Source organism: Arvicola amphibius, chromosome 8 (genome assembly GCF_903992535.2).
Source record: "Arvicola amphibius chromosome 8, mArvAmp1.2, whole genome shotgun sequence".
Taxonomy (NCBI): Eukaryota; Metazoa; Chordata; class Mammalia; order Rodentia; family Cricetidae; genus Arvicola; species Arvicola amphibius.
In genome coordinates this window covers 75,296,735-75,316,332 of record NC_052054.1, presented here as the reverse complement: position 1 = coordinate 75,316,332, position 19,598 = coordinate 75,296,735, and the positions used below count along the sequence as shown (strand labels likewise).

The following is a 19,598-nucleotide window of genomic DNA, read 5'->3' as shown; positions in this document are numbered from 1 at the left end:
ACTTGTTGCCCCAGATTCTGACTGTGTGGGATGGCACAGGTGATATTTGGCCTTAAAGACAGCAGGCCCCACCCCCACAGGTCTTTAATCGCCCACCTAAATCCATTTGCAGGCCTGGACCATTTCCTGTAAAACGCCCTGAGCCCAGTGAGCACATGCCTCAGGACTGGGAAGGCTCAGGTAGGATAGCTGCTAGTTTGAGGCTAGCCTTGCTACAGAACAATACCCTATTTTTTCTTCTCCTTTTTGGTTTTTTGAGACAGGGTTTCTCTCTGTGGCCCTGGCTGTCCTGGAGCTCACTCTGTAGACCAGGCAGGCCTTGAACTGAGAGATCCACCTGTCTCCTGCGTGCTGGGATTAAAGGGGTGCACCACCATGCCTGCAAAGACCCTATTTGGTGGTTCAGTTGACAGAGTGCAAGACCCTTGGGTTCAATTCCCAGCACCATAAGTCCGTCCTAGTGGCACATATCTGTAATCTTAGACCCTGTTCTTAACAAAACAAAAAAAACAGAAGACACCTGACTTTGGTCCTGAGATTTTTGCTTCCAACCAGAAAGTTTCAGGGCATTTTACAAATGACAACTAAAATCCCATTTGCAACAACAGCCCTCCCCCCAAGGTTCCTACACAACTCCTCCCAGCCTCTTCTCTGTTTCTTAACCGTCCTTCGCCTATTCAGGCTGCTTGGAGATCCTCATAATTTCTCATTCTCTCATATGCCTTTTTACAGATATCTCTTGAGATTTTTCTCCATCATGCCCCCAAACGATTGTTTTCTGCTGCCTATAGTCTATAAAGACTTATCTCGGGCTGGAGAGATGGCTCAGTGGTTAAGAGCACTGCCTGCTCTTCCAAAGGTCCTGAGTTCAATTCCCAGTAACCACATGGTGGCTCACAACCATCTTTAATAAGGTCTGGTGCCCTCTTCTGGCCTGCAGACATACATACAGACAGAATATTGCATACATAATAAATAAATAAATATTTAAAAAAAACTTATCTCTTCATGCTTTCTTAATCAGTTCCTCCAAACATCTTTAGGACCCTCTTAGACACTTGGAGACATTTTACAGATCTCTGACATTTGCCCTGCAATGTTCCACGGAGCTCAGTACAAAGACCGGTCCACTGCTGAGGTCCCACGGGTTCTGGCGGTTAAATAATCAGTTCTATCCTGCCACACACCCTAGTGAGACTTCTTAGTCCTATGCCTTGGGGTTTGACTTAAATTTTACTTTTCAGTTCCAAGTAGCCATCAGAGGGCGGCAGCCATCCATTCGGTTGTGCTACTCCAGAAACGCCCTCTCCAATAGAGCATGAAGTCTTTGCAGGCTTTGCAAAGGTGGCGGAAGTACCCGTGCTTTGCCTGCTGGATAAAGTAGTTTGAAGAGGCGTTAGCCCTACGGTCTGTCTCTGTTCCATGTCCACTGAGAAATGCAGTCGGAAACTGACCGAGCCGACTGGCTCAGAAAAGCCTGGACGATTAGTGCGAACACAGTCTGCAAGTAAAGCACAGACAGACAGCGCTTCCATTTTACACACACACCACCACCACCACCACCACCACCACCACCACCACCACCACACACACACACCAGTTTTCCAGTATCCTTTGTAGCTACTGCTTTTCTTCCGGTTATTAATTCGGGAAACCGGGCGCCTCAACATAAGGAGGAAAACACAAGCTGCTTCTTGTAGCTACTGGCTTCCTTCATTTGGATCCTCTAGGATCTTGTAATTTAGAATATCGAGTGGAGGTTCAGGACAGATATTTTGTGTGTGTGTGTGTGTGTGTGTGTGTGTTTTAATCGTGCTCATCCTCTTGATCCTAGCCGTATTGCTAAAGAGAGGCAGAATATCCGAAAACAAGTGTTTGAGACACAGTCGGGATTGTTTATTATATCCTTTGAGAATGCAGAGGATAGGTTTTTCTCTTCCCAATATGTGGCCACTTGGGACTCCCTTTTCCAGCAGTCGCTGATCGGCTTTGGCTCATTCCTTCGGCCTAGGGACCAGGGAGGAGACATTGTAACTCATTACAGTTTCCCCTGGGAACTGTTGTCCTTAACCTTTCACCTACACTCTCAGGCACAGTACTCCCTTTGGACTACAGTTCCCAAGAAGCCTCTGCGCCTAACTTCACAAAGAGTCAATTCCACTGTGGACTATTCCCAGCATGCGCCTGGCTGATGGTCGCTCCCATCCTCTTCCTTAAAGATGAGGCTACCTTGAACTTCATTTCCCAGAAGACACCAGGCTCACTGAAGCAACTCGCTTAACTCTTGACGTCGACTACATTTCCCGGAAGGAACTGCGGCGCAGCAACTGGGCAGAGAGAGCGCGATGCCTACTCCATTTCCTATCCTATTTCTTCCAGTTACAGTATCTACTTGGAGTCTGAGGATCACCTGAGACTTCATTTCCTAGCGTGCTTTATAAACAGCTCTACACCTGCAATGCGGTGAGGGCGTGGTGACGACTCCATTTCCCAGTGTGCTTCACAGCTCAAGAACCGAGTATTCACGAGTGTGGACTCGATTTCCCAGAATGCATCCGGCTCAGGAAGTTACGGACAGCCCATCGATTTGGTGGGTGACTAGACTCCATTTCCCGGCATGCTTCTGGTTTGTCTTGGCTGTTGCATGTGGGTGGAGTAGCTAAGATTTCACCTCTGATACCCTATGAGGGTCGCTGTCGCATCTGTGTAGTGAGCGTGTGGCTCTGGCTGTGTTTACCGAAGTGTTTCAGGTTGTCTTTTGGCAGAGTCAGATGATATTACCCAGGACTATATTTCCCGACGTGCAGCGCGAACCGTCAGTCTCTCTCTCTCTCTCTCTCTCTCTCTCTCTCTCTCTCTCTCTCTCTCTCTCTCTCGCTCTCTCTCTCTCTCTCTCTCCTCTCTCTCTCTCCTCTCTCTCTCCCCCCCCCAGGTCTTGAGAACTCCATTTCCCGGCGTGCTGTGCGAGTCGAGGGTGGCGACAACGAAGCCGACCGCAGAGGGACTTCATCTCCCGGCGTGCCCCCTGGGCGGGCGGCGCTGGGCCGGAGCCGGAGCCCGAACGGTCGCGGCCTGGAAGAGGCCGGAGCCCAGGGAGGGCGGCGGGCAGAGGCAGCGGCGGGGGGCAGCCCCAGGCAGCCCGAGCCCCGCGGCCTGGGCCTGCGCTCGGCGCCATGAGTGGCGGCGGGCCTTCCGGAGGCGGCCCTGGGGGCTCGGGCCGGGCACGGACCAGCTCGGTTCGCGGAACCAGGCGGCGGAGGCGGAGGCGGTGGCGGCGGCCCAGGGGGCTCGGCCTCTGGGCCCAGGAGCACTGGCGGCGGGAAGGCGTCAGTCGGGGCTATGGGTGGGGGCGTGGGAGCCTCGAGCTCCGGGGGTGGCCCCAGCGGCAGCGGCGGAGGAGGCAGCGGTGGCCCCGGCGCGGGCACTAGCTTCCCGCCGCCTGGAGTGAAGCTGGGCCGTGAGTACTTAGAGGCGCCCTGTGGGGTGGTGATCTGGGTTTCCCAAGCCCATCAAACGGCGATCAGATTCTTTCATGTACCCAGATAGAAGCTCGAGGTTACCGTGCTGCTTCAAACAGAGGTCTGAGCTCTCTGTCTTCCAGATAAAGGAGTTTGGGGGTTATCATCACTTGGAGTTTAGAATCAGAATAACCAACATCCGAGTAACAGAGGTCACAGGCCCCATTCTTCAGTAGCCAGTATCAAGGTCTCGGGTACTTGACGACGTTGCCATCCACTAGAGAACAGGATCAGAGGTCATAGTTACTTGCCAATGGTGATCTAGGATTATTGTCCCCTAAGAGACAAGAATAAGATCACTGCCACCATCCTATACAAAAAGAGGGCTATTCATTTCCTTTCCACCAAAAATGGGAATTTGGATTGAATCCCTCTTAGAAATACAGATTTAGGATTACTAATGTTCCTATAGAACAGGGCCAGGCTTCAAACATAAGGCCTGACATTACCACCTTACCCACTGAAAATGTGTAGACTTGGGTCCCCAATGGTGACAATGGTGCTGTTTATAAATAAGAACAAATTGGGGAAAATATGGGCTTCAAATTAAGCTCATCGGTAACACTCTTTTAAAAAATAAGGGGGGCGGGGCCATTTAGCAAAAATGGAAAGAGATGGCATGGGTTACACCTACTTTAAAATATGAGTTTGAAGTGGCTGTCATTGGCTTGAAAGAAAAATAGCAATGTAGGATTATTTTTCAAAATGTCACTCACTGGTCCCTCCCAATTAGAATTTGCTGATAAGTTTCCTAAAGGGAGTGGGTGACTAGGAATGGCACCTAGGTGGGCTGCTCCTCAGAGACTGGGGCTGGAAATCCAAGCGCTCCTCTGAAGGCCCCAGGTCAGACTACCCTCTAGCAGTTCTGGAGATAGCTGTTCCATTCTCAAGTCAGGTGCTACTCAGGACCACATAGACAGAGAAGCCAGGCCAGTGCCCATCCCAATGCGAAGTATTTGGTAAAAGTAACAGCACGCCCTACCCCATCTGTGCTCCCAAGAGAGGGTTAGGGTACTGTCACAGTTCATTTCTGTCACTCAGTACCAGTGGTAATGGTCCTTGCTCTGCTGGGCAGGATTTAGAAGTCAGTGCCCTCTGACTGAGAATGGCCAAAGTTTTCCTGAAGAAAGAACACCCCATAGTTTCCGCTCCTCTGAGTGGAAGACACTCCCTTGTGCCTTCCCTACAGAAGGGACTAAGGCTGGGGAGCTGAATTCTACACCTGGGGTATTGGTGGCCCCCACCACCAAGCTGCAGTTTGCTAAGAAAAATTAGGTGCTTAGCCATTAATGGGAATATGTTTTAATGTCAGTGTCCTCCAATATGGGAAACAGAGTTTAGGGTTCTGGAGGGAGGTGCCAGGTCACTGGAGTACCTAAGCACCTCTCCATACTTCCCATGCTTAGGTATTGAATCCACGGTGTGTGACAGACAGTTACATAGAGTAAGCACTGTCTCTTCCCCCGCAGTGAACTTTTGAACAGCTTCCCCTCCATGGGCTGTGGTGGCCAAAGAGAAAAGATGAGTGGATTGTATTCCCTTTGTTCCTTAGGTGACAGTGGGAAGGTGACCACAGTGGTAGCCACTCTAGGCCAAGGCCCAGAGCGTTCCCAAGAGGTGGCCTATACCGACATCAAAGTGATTGGCAATGGCTCATTTGGAGTCGTGTACCAGGCACGGCTGGCAGAGACGAGGGAACTGGTGGCCATCAAGAAGGTTCTTCAGGACAAAAGGTTCAAGGTAGCTTGGGTGGACTGGAGGTTTGGGGAATGGCAGTAACTGCCGATTGTGCCCAGCAAGAGCTGGGATCTAGAATTTAATATTCGTTTTATTTATTTATTTATTTTGGTATTTTGAGTCGGGTTCTCTGTAGCTTTGGGGTCTGTCCTGGAACTCGCTCTGTAGACCAGGCTGGCATCAAACTCAGAGATCCGCCTGCCTCAGCCTCCTGAGTGCTGGAATTAAAGGCGTGCGCCACCATGGCCCAGCAAGTTTAATATTCTTAATATTATTTATTATTGTGTGCATATGTATGATGTCTGTATGTAAGTGTGCCTGGCATGTGTGTCATGGTGCGTATGTGGAGGTCAGGCAACTGTTGGCAGTTGGTTCTCCTACCACTGTGGAATCCAGGGATCAGACCCAGGTCATCAGGCTAAAATGACAAGAACTTTTATCTACTGAAACATCTCAACAGCCTGAGCTGGGATTTCAGCCGGACCTGAGCATGAGCCTCAGGAGAGGGGGAAGGAAGGGAGTGAACTGGGAGGAAGCTGGGAAATGTAAATTCCAAAATAGCTGAGAGCTAATGTTTACTGGGCATTTCCTCAGTGTAAAGGCTTGACAGGCAAGTTCTAATTTAATTTATCTGAAGAGTCTCTGAGAGCAGGTACTGCTGCTATCCCTGCTCTATGTCAGCAGAAATGAAGCTGCATAGTAGGGCCCTTTCATGGGGAGGCTCTGGCCTGTTGACCCGAGTCCTTCTCAACCACTTGGCCACATCTCTGCTAGAAGAAAGGGTCTGGTAAGGCTGATGCTGGTAGCTTTGAAAGTCATGCTCTGACCCAGGCATCTGCCAGTGCCCAATGGAATTCAACCTTTTTGGTGCCCACTTGAGCCACTTGCCTTGGTGCAGGGAAGGGCTCTGTACCCAGAGGAAAGGGTGTTCTGTGAGTTAGCTGAGGCCTGGGAAACTAGCAGGAAAGAGAGAGGGACATGGAGGGTTATGTGCTCTGTGGAGGACTGTGCCAGACTATATGGGGTAACACCTGGGGCTGGACAGTAAGGACTCTTGGACAAGAGGAGCTCTGGGGTGTCAGTCAGACCTTGATGGAGTTGAACTGCAGAGCTGAGAGGGATCTGGGAAGTGTTCTGAGGCCCTACAGGAAAGAGACTCAGGCATGGAGTGGAAGATGAGATTGAAGTGTGGAGTCTAGGGTCTAAGCTGGAGTTGTGAGTCCGCAGTACTTTCAGGGAAGGTGATAGGGAGTGATAGGGGGTCAGGGTGAACCAGGTAACCACAGCTGTCTACTGCTGCTTGTGCCTGTGTCTGGTGGTGATGTTTCGGTGGTTTGGTAATATGTGGGATTGAACCCAGAGGCTTGTGCATGGTGTGTGAGTGCTCCACCAGGGAGCTAGCTAGATCCCTAGTACTCTGTCTCTTTTTATTTTGACACAGAGCTGCACTAAGGTGCCCAGACTGTCCTTGAACTTGAAATCCTTCTGCCTTAGCCTTCTGAGTAGCTGAGATCAAGTAAATTTCTCAAGAGATGCTGAGGGCTGGCTTTATGAAGGAAATAATTGACCTTCACATGTTAGCAGTAGTTAGAAAACTTCTGAAAAGCAGGTTGAAGTAAACACATTGGTGACCCAGGACTAACTGACCCATAGGCACCAGCTTGCATGTGAGGGAAGGGGCCAGGGGTGAAGAAGGAATCCTTTTTTCCCTCCCCCAAGCCTTGGAGACTTTGGGACACAGGGAACAGAAATATTAGCAGAAATAGGTGTAGGGTGGAGGTGAGGGTACTGGGGCCAGGGGGAGGCAGAGGATCGGATGTATTGACACTCTCCCTTTGCCCTCTAGAACCGAGAGCTGCAGATTATGCGTAAGCTGGACCACTGCAATATCGTGAGGCTACGGTACTTTTTCTACTCCAGTGGGGAGAAGGTGAGACATTGGGAATCTAAGGTGTGTGGGGTATTGCCATACTTAGATGCTATTCATTTTTTCTCCTGCCTGTCCCAAGAGGTCCTATCTGTCCTCTGTTTTCTGTACACCTTCTGTGCTTCCCGACAATGTCTCATCTCTCCTTTGCCCTCCAGAAAGATGAGCTGTATTTAAATCTGGTGCTGGAATATGTGCCCGAGACGGTGTACCGGGTGGCTCGTCACTTTACCAAGGCCAAACTGATCATCCCTATCATCTATGTCAAGGTAGGCAGTCAGGCTGCTGCAGCACAGACCCACAAAACCAGGGCTCTGGGGCCATATGTGTCTATGGGTTCCTGCATCTTCTGAATTTAGGTTGGTCTGTGGAGGCCTATGTCCCATCTTCAGCCTTGTAGCTTGTAGATGGTTTGGCTAAGTCCAGAGGAGGGCCAAGGCAAGGGCTTGCCAAGGAGGTAGAAAAGGAACTTACTGCTCCACACAATAGGACCATTGGGTTGGGGTAGATAGGAAAGCCTAGAGAAAGGGTGTGCCCACATAGAAGAGCCGTCTCACCAGTGGGCCTGTTCATGGCTTCAGCACCTTGTACCTGGGTGAGTTGATGCTGATGTGGGCTGTGCTGTGGCTCTGCTGGGCCATCCATCCTGGGAGGGCAGTTGTGCTGTGGCTGCTCTTATGGTCAGCCAGTGCTGAGCAGTTCCAGAGGCACAGCTGACTGAAGAGCTGTTAGTCTGGGCATGGTGGTATATACCTTTTGTCCCAGCACTCAGGAGGTAGAGACAGGAAGATCTGAGTTAAAGGCCAGCCTGGTCTACATAGTAAGCTCCACGACAAGCAGGACTACAGAGAGAGACCTTGCCTTTAAGACACTGATGGCAGGCACCATCACAGACGATGATAAAGCTGAGGAGCTGCTGCGATGTAGAGGGCCACAGTGAGTTCTGGGAACTGAATGCCCTTCCCTGCCTGGCTTGAGGTGAGAAAGATCAAGGAACACTGGGAGGAGAGTAGTATGATGATGCAGGTACAGGAAGAGGGGGTCCCTGTGTGTCAAGCAGTTATCAGCTAGTTAATATATATCAGGGACTGGCCTAGGCAGGGGATGCAGGAGGAAGTAAACTCAAAGGTCCTGGCTGCATGTTGTGGTGCATGCTTATAATTTCAGCACTGGGGAGGCTAAGGCATGAGGATTTCAAGTTAAAGGCCATCTTGGAATCTAATGTTTGACTCTGTGCCAAAAGAAAAATTCCCAGAAAGGTTCCATGGGTAAAGGTGCTTGTTACCAAGCTTGAGAACCAATTACAGGGATCCACACGATCAAAGAACTGACACCAGCAAGTTTTCCTCTGATTGCCAGTTGTGGTCTATGGCGCACATATAACCCTCCTCCCCGAGGTGGGCATGTATACTCAATCAAAATGTAATACAAATTAAAATCAAAACCAGAAACCTTACTTAGGTTCTAGTCAGTGGCGTAAGGAGGGCAGGGAATGAAGCTGGAGAAGAGCTGTCAGTGGGAGGCCTTGGCCTCCAGAGCTAGCGGTTTTGGTGAGAGGGGGAGCAGAGTGCCTGGCTCACACCTGTTATGGCAAGACCTGGTGTCACTCTTCAGGCTTGTGCCAGGGGTGACTGGGGCAGTAGTTCCTTATGTTGGGGTCAGTCCTAGTCCCAGCAAGCCATCCTCAAGCTTGAGTCAGAAATTGGGAATGGAGCCCTCTGGCCTATGCACAGTATGAGGATCAGGGGCTTCAAACAGGGTTCAGGAACTGAGGCCATGAACAGCCAGCAAGGAGAATGGTCTGATGTGGGCCAGCAATGTGCGTGTGGGAAGCAGTGGGCTGGAGTTGAGCTGTGCCCTGCCTGTTTTAGGTGTACATGTACCAACTCTTCCGGAGCTTGGCCTACATCCACTCCCAAGGTGTGTGTCACCGTGACATCAAGCCCCAGAATTTGCTTGTGGACCCTGACACTGCTGTCCTCAAGCTCTGTGACTTTGGCAGGTAAGTCTGACCTAGAACCTGTGGGGTACCTAAAAGGGTGAGAGCCTCAGCCTTGGGTTTATGCTTAACCCTGCCTGTCTCTTCCCACAGTGCAAAGCAGTTGGTTCGGGGGGAGCCCAATGTTTCCTACATCTGTTCTCGGTACTACCGTGCCCCAGAGCTCATCTTCGGAGCCACAGATTACACCTCATCCATCGGTCAGTTAGGGAACAGAGACTGGGGAGTGGCAGTCTTGGCAGGTTTTAAGCTCCTGGGCACGGTTGCAGGCTTGGTGATTAAAGCTTACCGTCTGTTCCAACACTGGTTCTCACAGGCTGAGGCTGGCGCTGGTGCGTCTTGTTTGGAGCAGTCAGACAAGGGAAGGCTGGTTGCTATACAGCTACTGCCAGGGGCTCAATAGCTGGCCAGGGCAGGACTGAGATCTCAAGACTAATATGACTCTAGAGCCCACCTCCACTCTAGACCCTCCCAGTCAGTCTGTTCTGGTGGAGGGAAGGGGGTGGTGGCCTGCTTCCAGGGCCCATCTTTTTCTATTCCTGAGGGAGCATTACCCTCTTCCAGACCTGAAGGAAGGCTGCAATGAGAACATGTATATGAAAGGGTTGAAGAGGAGCTGGGATGGTCCTAGGTGTGAACTTGTACCATACAGGCCAAGGTGCAGAGTAGGGAGGGGGTGAGCAGGCCAGGCCATAGTTCTTCCAATGGGCAGGACAGAAAGCTTTCTTGTGTCCCAAAGCATACAGGTGCCAGTTGACTGGGTCAGGCCTTGTATTGGCCTATTAGAGAAGGGTTCGATGTGTTCATTGGGGGTCACTCACAGAAGGCATGGGGGCTGTAAGTGCAACTGAGCCAGGTAGACCTGGAGGTTCAGGCTTCAGTTCCCCATTCTGGGTGTGGTCTTGAGCCGGTCCCTCTGGAGACCACATGTGTGCAGAGGAGTAGACTTGACGGCTTTGGCTTCCTAGTGCTGAACTTCTGCCTTCCCTTCAGATGTGTGGTCAGCTGGCTGTGTACTGGCTGAGCTGCTTCTTGGCCAGCCCATCTTCCCTGGGGACAGTGGAGTGGACCAGCTTGTGGAGATCATCAAGGTGAAGGCAGGGCCAGGGAGGGTAGGGTGGGCCTGAGGAAAGGGCCCTTGTTTCAGACTCCTCCGTTTCCTTTCCAGGTACTAGGAACGCCAACCAGGGAACAAATCCGAGAGATGAACCCCAACTACACAGAGTTCAAGTTCCCGCAAATCAAAGCTCACCCCTGGACAAAGGTAGGGCAGTACTAGGGGCTCATACAGCATGGCTGAAGGGCTGGGTCCCCTTGGAGGCCAGCTGATCTGTAGACCTGGCTTAAAAATCATAGCTTGTGGGGCTGGAGACGTGGCTCAGTGGTTAAGAGCACTTGTTACTCTTACAGAGGACCTGGGTTCAATTCTCAGCACCCACATGGTAGCTCACAATTTCTTGTAAGCCCAGTTCTAGGGAAGCATGCGTGTGGTCAATAGCCATGCACTCAGGCACAACGTTCATAAGTAAAATAAACAGATAGAAAAAACAATTTATGGCTGGGGGTGTGTGTCTGAAGTTAAACAGGGAGTCAGTCAACAACACTTTCAGATTGTGAAGTTTATAGAATTTTAAAAGTTGAGAACCCATAGGTAAATACAAGATTCCCATTTATGTAGTGGCAAGGAAACTGAGCTAGCTGCCCAGTTCAGTATTTATGCTTGTTTCCTTATTGGGGAGGTGGGGGTCAGGGAGGCAACAGGTGTGCCCTATAAGGCACACCACCCTAGTGTCACAGCACCCACCCGCTTAACTACCCACAGGTATTCAAATCTCGGACACCACCTGAGGCCATTGCACTCTGCTCAAGCCTGCTGGAGTACACTCCATCCTCAAGGCTCTCCCCACTAGAGGCCTGTGCCCACAGCTTCTTTGATGAACTGCGGTGTCTCGGAACCCAGCTACCCAACAACCGCCCGCTTCCCCCCCTCTTCAACTTCAGTCCTGGTGGTGAGAGCACAGCTTGGGGCCTGTGGAGTTGTTGGGGGACATGGAGAGACAGGACTAGGAGCTGAGAGGGTACAGGGCAGCCCTGGACTCAGCCAGATGTCACTACATTGTGGCTAGATGCTGTATCTTTTCCAGTTTTACACCAAGAGTCCTGTGGCTAATGTCTCTACTACCTGACCTTGCCAGTAACTGGGTCCCTGTTTGGTACCCCATCCTAACCCTAACTGGCTTTCCAAATGCCCTGCCTCTCCCTGACTGGGCATGTCAATTCCTGTGTCTAGAACTCTCCATCCAACCGTCTCTCAATGCCATTCTCATCCCTCCTCACTTGAGGTCCCCAGCAGGCCCTGCTGCCCTCACCTCGTCCTCACAAGGTAAGTTGGGGAACATGTGTTGAGGATAAAGCGGGAGCTGTCCTTGGCTTCTACAGGTTTTAATTTGTCAACATTTGATGGCACATAAGGCATAGCATGTCATCAACCTTAGCTTAATAGAACAGTATTGGCTACATTTGTGTTTAAATGCCAAACATTTCTTGGTCTGAACAAATAAACAGAAAGTTGCCCACATTTAAACATTGGGCCATTTTGGGGGAAAAAAAAAGATTTCCTGTTTCTTTGGGGGAGAAAACTGGATTTGGTAGCTGTTGGTCTGTCTCTCTCCTGACAGCAATTGGAGCTCTGTCCAGCTGCTCCTTTCTTCCATGGAGCCTGGCTCCCTAATGTGAGCCACTTTAGTGTCAAGCTGGCCTTTGGCATCCCAGAAGTGACAGCTGTCAGCTTCTTGCAGTGTCTTGAATCAAGTTCTATTCTCACGGCCATGGCTGTGGGGGTGATGCAGAAGCTAACTGTCTCCTCCTCCCTCCTCCAGCTTTAACTGAGACTCAGACCGGCCCAGACTGGCAGGCACCTGATGCCGCACCTACCCTGGCTAACTCTTCTTGAGGGCCCCACCGACTACCCCTCCACATCCATCTGGGAATTCCCAAGTGGGGCTGGGAAGGGGGGGGCATAGCCTCATCAAGCTCCTGCCCTGGCTGGGCCCCTAGACTAGAGGGCAGAGGTAAATGAACTCCTACCCCTAACATCTAGGCCCTCCCTCCTCAGCCTTACCTTTGTTGGTGGGCTTTTTAAAGAGGATTTTAACTGGTTGTGGGGAGGGAAGAGAAGGAAGGACAGGGGGTTTAGGGCTATGAGGACCTTCTACCCCCTTGGTCCCCTCCCCTCCCCCAGGCTACCACTCCTTTCCCCCTCCCATGTCCCTTGTAAATAGAACCAGCCCAGCCCACCTTTTCCCTTCCCTGGCCCCCTGGGTGTAAATAGATTGTTATAATTTTTTTCTTAAAGAAAAACGTCGATTCACACCATCCAACCTGCCCCTCCCCTCAGCTGTATCCCCCTCTTGTCTTCTGCTCCCAAGGCTTCTACCCTCTCCCTATCCTGGAAGGAGGGAGTAGGGAAAGAGCCCCTGGTGTCTTAGTTTCCACAGTAAGGTTTGCCTGTGTACAGACCTCCGTTCAATAAATTATTGGCATGAAACCCTTCTTCCTGTCTGGCTGCCTGTTTCCACAGAGGTGAGGGGGTTCGGGGCTTGGAATGAGTTGTACCTCAGGCAGGGGGACACTGAGGCTGGAAACCCCTAAACCACCAGTGCTTACGAGCCTGTCCATGACCTGGCACAAATCATCTGCTTCAGCTGGGGCAAGGTCTCCATCCTGGGTGATCAGTGAGATTAGGATTCAGAGCGGTTGAAACCCCAGAATTTAAGAGGCAGAGTCAGGACCTGAACAAAGGGATGTCTGCAGCAGGGCCCAGTGGGATCCTGGATGATGAGTCTCAGGCTAACTGCCTGTAGGACTCAGTGGGGTGGTATGTGTGGACAGATTCCTGGGGTGTAACTGCCTGAAGCAGGGTATACACTTGCCTCACTTCTCTTAGGGATATTGGGAAGTGGTGACCTTGGGAAGGTGGAGGTAGCTTAGCTTTTCTGTTTTTTTGAGGTGGTCTTCCAGTTATAGTCCAAGTCTGCCTGGAACTGGAGATGATTTTGCCTTAGGCTTCCAAATGCTGAGATTGCAGGCTTGTGCCACCTTGCCTGGCTTTTCCCCTTGACTTTTAAAATATGCTGGAGCCAGATGGTGGGGACCATAGCAGAAGGAAATGGTATCTCCACATGGTGCCAAACAGTGAGTGGGTAGAAGGCTCCAGAAAGGGAGGGAGCAACTTTGGGTCCTCCTGAAGGATTCTAACGACGCACAAAAAGGAATTTTGAAACATATCCATGAGGGATTCTAATATTCTGGGCTCTGCTAGATGCTTCCATCAGCCACAGGGGTGCCTGTCTACCCTGTAGGACAGATCTTTTGCTCAAACCAATTATAAAGTACGGTGAGAATGGCTAGTTTGGATTAAGGGATGGACCTACTGGTTGACTATGTGGTCACTGGGGCTGTCTTACCCATCGGACCCTAATGTCCCTACTCAGTTCTGCTCATCTCTCTTGGACCATTGCCAACCTCCCACTCTCCGTGCTCTGATCCAGGGAGACATGACACCCTCCCTGTGACATTCCTTCCTTCAACAACAACTCACCTCAATTTCCAAGGCCTGGGCTTATCTCTCAGACAATGCCCAGCCCCAGCAGCATCCTGCACCACTTGTTGGAGCACCATGGTCTGCTGAGGCTTGGGGGAGCCCTGCCCCACTGGTCTCCTATACTCATCTTAGGGAGAGGAAGGACACCCTATGAAAAAATACAATCCCTTCCTGTTTCCAAGGCCCCCTCAAATCTCAAATGCTCCATGACACTGCCTTCTCCAAGGAGAATAGAATATATCCCCTGCCATCAGCTGCTGTTTGGGTTTCAGGTCTTCTTCAGAGACCTGAGAGCTGGGGCGATTCTCTGACCCGTCTCCTTACTCATACAACAGGGATGATGCACAAACACTAAGTGTCCCGCCTACGCCTGTCAGCCAGTTCACTTCAGTTATAACTGGATAGTCTGTCTAAAATGTCCTTTTCCACTGACATATTCCTGCTTTACTTCGGGAACTGGTGCCACTAGGAATCCCTCACTCTTGGTCACCTCCCATGGAGGCTTGCTCCCTATTCTCAGATCCCACTGTCCCTACACTTTCCCATCACAGCCCAGGGATCCTCAGGCCTAACTCGCTGCCTCTGGCCCATAGCACCATGGCACGTGTGTGCCTTGAGCACACAGGCTGAATGCGCTGCACTCAGGCAAGCTGTCTGTCTGTACATTAGTCTGTTGCTCCTGCTGGACTGAGCATGCCTGAGTTCAGAGCTGGTTCACTCCTGGCTCTTCAACATCACCTAGTCTGAGCTGAGTACTGGGGGTACCTAAAGATTTCTTTTTATACTGTCAAATAAGAAGGAGCAAGCCCAGAGAAACTATCTGTACCCAGCAGAGCTAAGTCCCAGGCACCCAAAGTCCAGGGAAGTGGGGGGGGGTTAGGGTTTACAAGCAGAAGATCTGAGAGGTATATGAGAGTGTCTGGCATATGGTTGGTGCTCATAAAGGTTACCTGATGTTGCTGAGCACTGGGTGATGCCGTGCAAAGAGCCTTGGCAAACCCCATCCTGCAACGCAGCAGCAGGGGCTGAGGTCGATCACATCACTTCGCAGAGCTTCAGTTTCACCTTGGGCAGAGAAAGGTGACAGGAGAAACCTGGCAGGGTTGTCCTTGGTCTGAGGAGTCAGGAGTTAGAAGAGGCCAGCAGGGTGGATCCTGACATCTGGTGGTCTCCCCTGAGCTGCCTCTGCTCTGTCTTGTAAGCGAACCCTTTTATCATTGCTCCTGCATTCTGTCACACGAACGCCGTGTCCAACTGCAACAGTCCACTGGCTTCACTGGCCCCCAGTGCTGCCTGGCACAGCTGCAGTGTGTCCTCCAGGGCCAGTGGCTGGGATGTCTCGATGATGGCGATGGTCTCCCCAAGCTCTGTGCACATGATAGTCTGCTGAGGCTCAGGGGGTGGGGGTGGGACCGGAGAGGGTGATCTAGGAGGCTGTAGTGTCAATGTTCTAGCTCGGGCATGGACCCGCTGGTGCAGTCGTAGGCCTGCCATGGCACGGAACCAGCGGCCGCAGGTTCCACAGTAGTAGGGGCTCTTGTTGTAGAGACCAGTTATGGGAAGGCGAGGGGCACGCGCAAAGGCTACTGGTCGTAGGTGTAGCCGCCGGTGTTGCTGCAGGTTGGAGCTCTGTGTGAAGCGCTTGCCACAGTCCAGGCATTGGTAGGGACGCACACCTGTATGGGTCAGCTGGTGGCGGCTCAGGTTGGCTAAAGAGGCGAAGGTCTTCCCGCAGGAGTGACACTGGAAGGGCCTCTCGCCTGTGTGTGTCCGCAGGTGGTTGCGCACATGGACCAGCTTCTTGAAGCCCTTGCCACAAATCCCACACCTGTGTCGGCGTTCAGGGGGGCCATGCACTGCGCGTCGGTGCCTAGAAAGCCGGGAGGCTGAGGCAAAGGACTTGGGGCACTGTGGACAGGGCAGCTGGACAGATGGGGGTGGAGGTGGGGGCGTGGGCTCAGCTGGAGCTGGGGAGACAGTTGCTACTTTGGTGGGGGTTCCACTTTTCCCAGTGTGAGTTCGTCGGTGGTAGAGGAACTTGGTCATGTTGCTGAAGGTCTTGCCACAGCGACAGCGGTGTAATGGGTTGGCAGTATGGGCTCGCCGATGGGCAACCAGCGTGAGCTCAGTGCCAAAGCCACGGCCACAGTCCACACAGAGGTAGCGGGCTTCCCCACGGTGCAGCCGCTGGTGCTGCTCCAGAGAGGCTGCTTTCTTGAACACCTTGGAGCAGGTGGTACATTCATGGGTACCACCCACGTGGGCTCGTCCATGCGCCATCAGACGGTTAGCAGAGCTGAAGCTGCGCTGACATTGGCTGCAGTGGAAGGGGAGGGTGGCAGACACTGGACTACGAGATGCCCGTCGGTGTCGGCGGCGTGCAGCTGAAGTGGTACAGTGCTGGGAACAATCTCCACAACTCTGAGCTCTATCAGCCATGGCCTTGTCACCTCCCATATCATCAGCAGTGAGCTCTGCAACTGCTTCCTCCTCATCGGTCTCCTCCTCCTCCTCTTCCTCCTCCTCTTCTAACCCATTGCGCTCTTCTTTCTCCAGGGAGTCAAAGTGGGTGCCCTGATGCTCCAAGAACTCTTCAGGGGTGGCACAGAGGGTAGAGCACTCAGGACACTCATAGGGCTCCATCTTGACTTCTGGTGGCAGGGGTGGTGGTGTTGGGGGAGGCAAAGGAGGTGGCACTGGTGGCTCATCAGCTGTACTGGAAAGGTGCTGAGTCTTTCGATGAGCCACCCACAGCTCAGGTGAGGGGAAGAGCTCCTGGCAGTCACCACACTGGTACTGGATCTGGCTTGCAGACTCCTGCAGGTGGGCATCCTGGTGTGCCAGGAGCTCACTGGGGGAGAGGATGAGCTGGCTGCATTCACCACATTGGAAAGGTCCGTCCCCAGTGTCAGGCACTAGCTCAGGCTCCAGGCCCGTGTCCTGGGCGGTTAGCACCTCCTCCTCTGACATGGTGGGCAGGTGCTGTTCCTGGTGGGAGAGGACTTCCTCCAGGGTGTTGTAGAGGCTGCCACACTCAGAGCACATGAACTGGTGGTGCTGGAAGAAGAGGGAGGAGGCCAGCGCCTCCCCAGGGGTCATCTCAGTCACAGCGGTTGCCATCTCTGCCAGTTCTCCTGACACAGGTGTCGAAATGTCCACTGCTCCTGGTGACTGTGTTGGCATCTCAGCTGCTTCTGCCACCATCTCTGCCATTATGGGGAAGGCAGTGTCTGGAGAAAGAGGAGCAGGAGTCAGTGGTCCGTCAGGACCCCACGAGGAGTTCCCTTGCTCACCCCATTAGTCACCAGTCTGTCAATCAGTCTCACTTCACCTTTATGTCTCAGCCTATCACAGCCACTACAGTCAGGTATCTGCAAGAGAGAAGGGGTGCTCTGGAGCCTGGCCTCTGGTGCTGTCCCACCCACTTGCACACATGCACACACCCTTTCCTCCTCTGGGATGCTCATTTAAGAGAGGAGTGGGTATGAGCCCTCCCCTTTTACTTCTCTCGCCTGTAAGATGGAGCTAAAAGTCAGACTGACCACAAGACTAAGAAGGTACTTCGTTAACAAAAGTCAGTCAGTACTTGGGTTTGTATGCAACCAGGGCTGGCCTCAAACTTGCTATGCAACTGAGGATGGCTTGGAAGTGATCCTTCTGCTTCAGCCTCCCCAGTGCTGGGATCACAGGTGTGCACCATCACACTTAGCACCCGAGATACAAAACTCAAATCTTGCTGGGTGCATAGTGCCTTTAATCCCAGAACTCAGGAGGCAGAGGCAGATGGGTGGATCTCCGTGAGCTCAAGGCCAGCCTGTTCTACAGAGCTTATTCCAGGACAGCCAGGGCTACTCTGTCTCAAAAAACAAACAAACAACAAAACAAAAAACAACCAATCAACCAAAACCTCTCAAATCCTCCACTGTGTCCTACGTCCTCTGCTCTTTCTCTGCTCTCAACCCAACACCATTCACATAACAGGCACTCACAGTCCATTCTGCAAACCCTCCCTAAACCTAGGAACTAGTTTTCTGATCCAATCTCAATCTTTTTAAGGGCATTTTATTTTTACTTTATTATACTTATCAGGTGAGGGTACATGTATGGAGGTAAGAGGTCAACCTGAAGGATTTGTCCTATCATGCAGGTTCTGGAATCAAACTCAGGTCATCAGGTTTAGTGTCAATTGCCTTTACCCACTGAGCCATCCTGAAGGTCCCCCACCATTTTATTTTCCTTATGTTACTGTGTGCCTGTATGCATGAGTACGTGTTGTAGCAAACATGTGGAGGTCAGGGGAAAACTTTATGGAGTTCAAACTTTCCTCCCACATTTATGTGGGTTCAAGGATTGAACCTAGATCATCAGGGTTGTGTGACATTCACCTTTACCTGCTGGGCCATCTTACTGGCTCCTGGTTTGGTGCCCCCCCCCTCCCCGTTTTTTCTATACAGGCTTTCTCTGTGTAGCTTTAGAGCTTGTCCTAGAACTCGCTCTGTTTGTAGACCAGGCTGGCCTTAAACTCAGAGATCCACCTGCCTCTGCCTCCCGAGTGCTGGGATTAAAGGCATGTACCATCACCATCAGGCCTGGTTTTGATTTCTGTTTTTGAAACTGGAGCTTATAAATATCTAGGCTGCTGGCCTTGACCTCGGCATGTACACAGCAAAGTCTGGTTCTCAGTCTTGTTTCCTCTGCCTCCCAAGTGCCAATGGCCACCTTCTTTACCTCTTCTGTGTCAGAAGTCGGCAGACTTTAGTTTTTAGCTCTGGCATAGAAGCTGCTCATGAGCCGGGCGGTGGTGGCCCACGCCTTTAATCCCAGCACTCGGCAGGCAGAGGCAGGCGGATCTCTGTTGAGTTCGAGGCCAGCCTGGGCTACAAACAGAGCGAGTTCCAGGACAAGCTCCAAAGCTACACAGAGAAACCCTGTATTGAAAAGCCAAGAAGGATTTTCCCAGAAACAGTCAAACGGGGCTGGGGTGGTGGCAGGAGAAGATAGAGGGTTGCACTCTGCCTTGATAACATCCCCGCTTGTAAGACAGAACTCATCCCCCCCACCTCCCACCCCCGCGCCTGGGGCTAGGATCAGAACACACTACTTGGCTTGACCCAGGAAAGGAGTGGATGTACAAACTTTACAAAATATGGATGAGCTCACACAAGAAAAAGCATGGTGCATAGGAGCCAGTTTACCTGGCTCACTGAAACAACACCGACACAATCCGAATACATGTCTTTCTAGAAAGTAGCCCAGGTAACTTGACATTGGTACTTTTCTCGCCTGCAATCCTGTCGCCCCATCCTACAGTGTGTCAGAGCACGGTAGGTGGAATTTAGCTTAAACCTCCGTGTATTCACAAACTAAATCTGAGCACCTCCACCAGGGGCCGTAAAGTTCAACTTTCCCGCTACACTGCTTTTTTCTCTTATCAAGACTCCTCTGCTCCGCAGCGTGAGGGCCCCCTGCAGGGGTGGGGTGTGCAAGCGAGCTCAAGCTGGGTCCAGCACACATCAGGGGCTCCGCCGACGCCTCCAGGGCACACAGGAAGGAGCTGTCGATCAGCCCGCACTACTCTAGCCCTCAGCGCAGGCCCCAAGGCTCTCCGACCCTCAGTGTGCCCTTCCTTCTTCCTCCACTCTCTCTCTGCACCCAGCGCTCTCTTCCCCGCCCGCCCCGCGGCGCCCTCACCCAGCTCGCTTACCTCCAAGCAGCCCCTGCCGCTCTTGACACGGACCCTCCGCAGCGGGTGTGTGGGACCCCTCACTATCCACGCCTCCCATTGGGCGGCACCCTCACCCGAGGCAGCCAATC

At 52.0% G+C, this 19,598-nt stretch overlaps 2 protein-coding genes across 2 annotated transcripts; one reads left to right on the top strand and one right to left on the bottom strand.

Annotated features, from left to right (window-relative positions):
• The first annotated feature begins 3,115 nt into the window (after positions 1 to 3,115).
• Positions 3,116 to 12,733, top strand: Gsk3a (glycogen synthase kinase 3 alpha). Its single transcript, XM_038339072.1, is given in 12 exon segments — positions 3,116 to 3,236; positions 3,238 to 3,457; positions 5,071 to 5,258; positions 7,102 to 7,185; positions 7,341 to 7,451; positions 9,054 to 9,184; positions 9,275 to 9,381; positions 10,175 to 10,272; positions 10,350 to 10,445; positions 11,004 to 11,190; positions 11,472 to 11,564; positions 12,061 to 12,733. Coding segments are annotated over 12 exon segments (1,452 nt in total). The 5' UTR covers positions 3,116 to 3,173; the 3' UTR covers positions 12,135 to 12,733.
• Znf526 (zinc finger protein 526) lies at positions 11,956 to 19,550 on the bottom strand. Its single transcript, XM_038339071.1, has 2 exons — positions 19,489 to 19,550; positions 11,956 to 17,014 (listed from the first exon to the last, which is right to left on the bottom strand). The coding sequence occupies exon 2, from the start codon at positions 16,995 to 16,997 to the stop codon at positions 15,018 to 15,020; it is 1,980 nt and encodes a 659-aa protein (XP_038194999.1). The 5' UTR covers positions 16,998 to 17,014; positions 19,489 to 19,550; the 3' UTR covers positions 11,956 to 15,017.
• Positions 19,551 to 19,598: the final 48 nt, after the last annotated feature.